This window comes from Vicia villosa, unplaced genomic scaffold, assembly GCF_029867415.1.
Source record: "Vicia villosa cultivar HV-30 ecotype Madison, WI unplaced genomic scaffold, Vvil1.0 ctg.000084F_1_1_3, whole genome shotgun sequence".
Taxonomy (NCBI): Eukaryota; Viridiplantae; Streptophyta; class Magnoliopsida; order Fabales; family Fabaceae; genus Vicia; species Vicia villosa.
In genome coordinates this window covers 164,881-170,994 of record NW_026705007.1, presented here as the reverse complement: position 1 = coordinate 170,994, position 6,114 = coordinate 164,881, and the positions used below count along the sequence as shown (strand labels likewise).

Here is a 6,114-nt window from a genome sequence, read left to right as displayed (position 1 = left end):
TACCAGCGATTTGGTCATGTATAAACTTTCAAGTTTCACCCACAACCCTGATGTCATCGTCTCCTTTGATACCTGCCAGAGAACCTTATCACCAAGGCTCAACAAAATTGCGCTGTATGCTTTCTCGATCATAGTCGTCTTCTCCACTGCCGTTAATTCAACATTCATGGCTGCCTCTCCCTTCAACGCTTCCAAGCAACCTTACTGAACTAGTAGGGCTTTCATCTTCAAGCACCACAGGCCAAAATCATTCACTTCGGTGAAATTTTAAATCTCATACTTTGTTGAAGGCATCTTCTCCATGCTCACCGCACCAATTTGTTATGAATTTAATGCCAAGAACAAAGTATAAAACAAGGGGTGAATAATGAACAAGTAAGAAGAAGAACACAAGAATTGGTTATAACTGCTATTCTTTTACTTTCTCTTAGAGAACAAGATTACAAGTTTACAAGAATAACAAATAACCTCTCTCACCCCAAATTAGGATTTGCAGTATACAATATACAATGATGAGATACTAGTATGCTATTTATAATAAAACCAAACATACTAACTAATGGACTTTATCCACAAGGCCCATTACACAAGCCAACTTAATAAACAATCTAACTTAACAAATTAGGGTTTAAACACTAAAACCTAATTTAACATGCTAACAACCCTAGCATCTTCAACACAAGCATGTGAACAACCTTCGGCTTCATGCTTAATCCTGTTGAACCAAGAAGCTATCCTTCGACCATACTAGAGTTCGATCCAATATTTCACAATAAGCATAACCCATGTTTTTTTAAAATTAACTACTTATTTATTAACTAACTATCCATGTTTATTTTAATGGTGCACTAACAAAACCTTCCTATATAAAAAAATGGATTGGCTTTGTTCATTTAGATTGAATGTGTCTTATATTTAATTTTTTTCTTCTATTCCTAATTTTATTTATATTCGTACTAAATTGTCAGATGTGTTGGTATTTATTTTATATTTACATGGACTATTATATTTTGTTATTTCAAAAATTACAATTAATGAAAAATTTAAAATTATTAATAGTTTTTTTAATAGGCAATGAGATTCAAATAAGGAGTATAAGAGATACTCATCCGATTACAAGGATAGAACGAAAAACCATCTACCTCCTAAAACATAAGAGAGGGAAAGTGTGCCACACATAAAAGTTGATATTTCCTATAAGCTTACAAAAAGATCTCAACCAATTCCACGCGTTAAGGATAATCGCCAACAAACAATCTTGAAAGATGAAGGGAGTGTTCTTGAAAATGACGGAGTTGCAGCTTAACCAAAGAGCCCAAACCGTTGACTACCAAATTACCGCTATAATTAGTCTTATATCTAAACACTTCACTTTATCAAAAGAAAAGAAAAACCTTTGGAACTCCCCAAGATTTAACTCCTCAAAATTACCAATCCTAATATACACCTTCCTCTAAACTTCTCTTGTTATAGAGCAAGAGCTACAAAAGTGAGATAAGGTCTCCTCGTCTGTCGAGCAAAAAACACAACAGAGGTCTTTCACATTTGGAAAAATACCCCTCTTAAATAATTGATTCTTGGTGGGCAACCTATTAATCAAGAATCTCCAACCAAATAATTGAATCTTCGGAGGGACTTTAATCTTCCAAAGATAATCAATCGCCATCAACACAGACGGATTTATAGAGGGGAAGGAAAGCGGTTTATTAAAGTGATGAAAACATGACTTTGTCGTAAAAACCGCTAAGGGCTCCTTCAGCCATTCATAACTATCCTCCAAGTCTTCCGCCGACATAAAGTCATGCACAACTTCCTCAAAATACTGCTGCAAATCATGATCTTGTACATCCCCAGTCTCAAAAAGAACCGGAGAGTTCCAGCACCATCCCCTGTCCTTCCACGCCCCTGCATCAACTACGGATAAGCTCGGGTTCGCGGCCAAGGTGAGCAGCTCCGAAAAAGCTTCTTTAAGCGGCTGCTGCCCGTTCGACCTAGAGTACCAAAAGGAGGTACCTTTGCCATTACCGATACGACACGAAACAGCCCCTGCAAAACTTTTAGAAGAAGGAATAGTATTGTCATCGGAAAGGATAAGATCCTTCAACCATATTGAATTCTTTGTTGTCAAAGCACTCTCATTGCCGATGAGAACCTTGATAACCGTATTCGCATACAAACCTTTTAACAAACTACTCCAAGCCAAATTTTGCTCTTTTAGAATCTGCCATTTCCATTTATTCAACAGAGCCAAGTTCATTACCTCCACATTTTTAACACTGAGGCCACCGATTTCACGAGAGGAAAAAACTAATTCCCAACTTACCCAATAAACTTGTTTCTTATCCCCTCCACCGCCCCACAAGAAGTTGCTTTTGATAGAGCATATTTCTCTAATGACTTTGGAATGAGCTTTGTAGAAAGAGAGAGTGTAAACCGGAGTAGCATTTAAGACCGACTTTATCAAAGTTACTCTTCCCACTAGAGAGAGGTGTCTACCTTTCCAAGCAGTAAGTCTTTTCCTCAAGGAGTCAACTGGATCTCTCCATATCGATAACTTTCTAGGATTATCTCCAATTTTGACACCAAGGAACTTGAAGGGTAAGGAGTCTAGATTACAACAGAGAAAATCCGAGGCCGCATTTAGAAGTCAATCACCCATATTGACACCGTAAAACTTACTTTTTGAAATCAACTTTTAACTCCAAACAACTCCTTTTCTTCCGTTTAGCCATATCCAACACCTCATTAGCCATAAGAACACCATCGAGAATATTTCTATTCGGGATAAAAGCGGATTGGTTACCTGACACCAACTTCCCCAAAATGCTTCTTAATCTTGAGGCCAAGATTTTAGAGAGCACTTTGTACAAACTCCTCACAAGGCAAATATGGCGATATTCGGACAAGGATTGAGGACACTTATTCTTTGGAACTAAAGTGCGAAAAGAGGAAGTACAAGCCTTAGTCAATCTAGCTTTATTATGAAAGTCTTCCACCAACTTGAAGACATCACCTTTTAGGAGCTCCCAATTTTGTTTAAAGAACTCAGTGGAGTAGCCATCCGGACCCGCACTTTTGTTTCCGTCACAAGACCACACCGCCTCCTTAATTTCCTCCTCCGAAAAAGGTCTCTCCAACCAATTGCAATCATCATCGTTTAAAGAATTAAGGTTGAGGCCTTCCGGCAAAGGTCTACTAAAATTATTTTCCGAAAAGAACGATTTGAAATGTTCCTTTATCACTTCCTTGATTTCGCCTACTCACTCCATTATATCATTTACCCCTTCCAAAGATGAGATTGTATTTCCTCTATATCTTTCTTTAAGAGAGTTATAGAAGAACTGAGTATTCTTATCGCCATCCTTCAACCATAGTTGCCTAGACTTTAATCTAAGCATGCTTTCCTTTAAGTTCAACAAGTTCCATAACTCTCCCGTTACATTGTTTCTATCTTTTAAAACGACATCGGTATTTTCTCCAAAGTTGTCGATCAACTTATTATCAAAACTACAAAGATTCTCCACCTCTTTACTCACCTTCAAGTTGATCCACCCAAAAACTTCACGATTCCACTCATTTATCTTATGCTTTAACAATTCCAATTTTTCATACAAGATAAAATCACCTCTTCCCTTAACCGAAATTTTCAACCATTCGTTTTTCACAAAAGATTTGAATTTCTCATGAGTGACCATGCATTATTAAACCGAAAAGGCTTCGGGCCCCGATCTACCTTACCGGTATTAAGCCAAATCGGAGTGTGGTTTGAAATATCCTGATTGCCCACAACTTGATTAGTTACTTCCCACGCCTCGATAAGCTTGTTAGATAGTAAGAACCTATCAAGCCTACTCAGTGTTAGCGGTCTATTATTATTATTATTATTATTATTATTATTATTATTATTATTATTATTATTATTATTATTATTATTATTATTATTATTATTATTTACATGTAACAAATATCACAAGTGTGTGACATATTATTTTTTATTTTTTATTATTTACGAAATTTTTATCGTTATTAATAATTCAATATCACAAGCCCGTGCATTGCACGGATAACGACTAGTTATTATTATTATTAAGTTTAATTTAATATTCCTTTAAAAAATTCCTATCACAATTAATTTGATCAAGTATATATAGAATTCAAAAAAACATATATGATTACTTATGAATTTAATTTCTTTTTAATTAATGAATATATTATATTATAATTTATTTAACTATGTAATTAATTATTGTATAATATATTGCAATTTTATATTAAAATCATTTATTTTTCAGTCATCGCACGAGTTAAAATACTAACATATTAAAAACATTTTAGTTTCTTAAAGCTGAATGACGTGATTATATATGTATTTTTAATATATTATTTTTAATGTCAAAATAATATATAAAAACAAATATGAAAACTACCAAAATACAAATCTTAATCTTAATCTTAATCTTAATATATATAAATCCAAGGTTGTCATGATGGTAACCCTAGCCACATGTCACCTTGGTAGTATCTCTAAACAAAATTTGGCCACATATCACTTTCATAATAAATCTAAACAAAATTCTTAATTTTGACTTTTACTAATTTAACCCTATATTAAGAATAAATAAATATAATAATCATAATAATAATATAATATAATATTCAGCCACGAATATTAATATTAATTATATAAATATGTAATATATAATATTTATAAGTTTATAATTTATTAATTTGTTAAAAAAATTCAAACTATTGTTATAAATAATTAATAATATTTTATTTAATTTAAAAAATAAAATATAAGTAATCTATAACAAAAAATTAAAAGTCCTTATTATTTAGTTTATTTTAGATTTAAAAATAAAAATAAATTTAACATAATTTTATATTTTATTAATTTTAAAAAAATTCAAACTATTGTTATAAATGATTAATAATATTTTATTTAATATATTTTAAAGCATTTGTTTTATTAATTTTAAAAGCATTTGTTTTATTAATTTTAAAATTATTATTATTAATAATAATATATTATCACCCTTTCAATTAGTTATCTATCTTTTTATATTGATTTTAAAATTTTTCATTTTTGCTATTTTTTTTATTCTCATATATTTTCTATTTCATTTTCTAAAACTTATATCATTTGTTTAATATTTCATGATTTTGGAGTTCATATAATTTTTCTTAATTTTATATTTAATTCATAAAATTATTTAAATAATTATAAAAACAAAGATCAAATCTAACAAGACCCCTATTTTTAAATATATATTTTTTAATTTTTATTCATTTTTATATAAATCTATTAATTTTCACTTTAATATCTTTTTAAAAAAAAAATTCATTTCCATAAGGTTCTCTATTTAATAAAAATGTAACTATTAAAACGTTTTTCTCTTAATTTTAATAATTCTTTACAATAACAATTAATAAATTATTATTATTATTATGAAACCATAAAAACCCATCAAAAATTATACTTAATGTATTTTAAAGTATTTATTTTATTAATTTTATAACTTCCATTCTTATTAATATATTAAGACTAATTTGACCCTATATTAATATTAGTAATAATATAATACAATAAAAGAAAATACTAATACTAATAATATAATATCCAACTATCACTATTATAAATAATAATAATAATAATAATAATAATAATAATAATAATAATAATAATAATAATAATATTCAATTAAAATTAAGATATGGGGAAATAAATTAATACAAAAAATTTAAAAATGAGATGTATTTGTGCTCTTCAAAATTAATTTTTCAGTTTTATATTTAAACAAAAAATTTAATAATTATTTATACAAAAATAAGCAAATGTCTCATTTATCTTATTACTCTAATTCTCACATTTTTATATAAAAAGTCTTTGATTCTCAATTTAATAGCTAATAATAATAATAATAATAATAATAATAATAATAATAATAATAATAATAATAATAATAATGATGATGATGATTATAATAATAGTAATGATAATAATTATAATAATAATAATAATGTAACTTTAAAATATTTTTATTTATCTTTTATATTTTATATAATAAATATTATTAATCAATGCATTATTATTATGAAACTGTAAAAAATCCT

The 6,114-nt window shown here is 28.9% G+C and overlaps 1 protein-coding gene across 1 annotated transcript; it reads right to left on the bottom strand.

The window, feature by feature from the left end:
- Nucleotides 1-1,453: 1,453 nt before the first annotated feature.
- On the bottom strand, nt 1,454-3,695 carry LOC131623866 (uncharacterized). Its single transcript, XM_058894864.1, has 3 exons — nt 3,265-3,695; nt 2,804-3,192; nt 1,454-2,607 (listed from the first exon to the last, which is right to left on the bottom strand). The coding sequence occupies exons 1-3, from the start codon at nt 3,693-3,695 to the stop codon at nt 1,454-1,456; spliced, it is 1,974 nt and encodes a 657-aa protein (XP_058750847.1).
- Nucleotides 3,696-6,114: the final 2,419 nt, after the last annotated feature.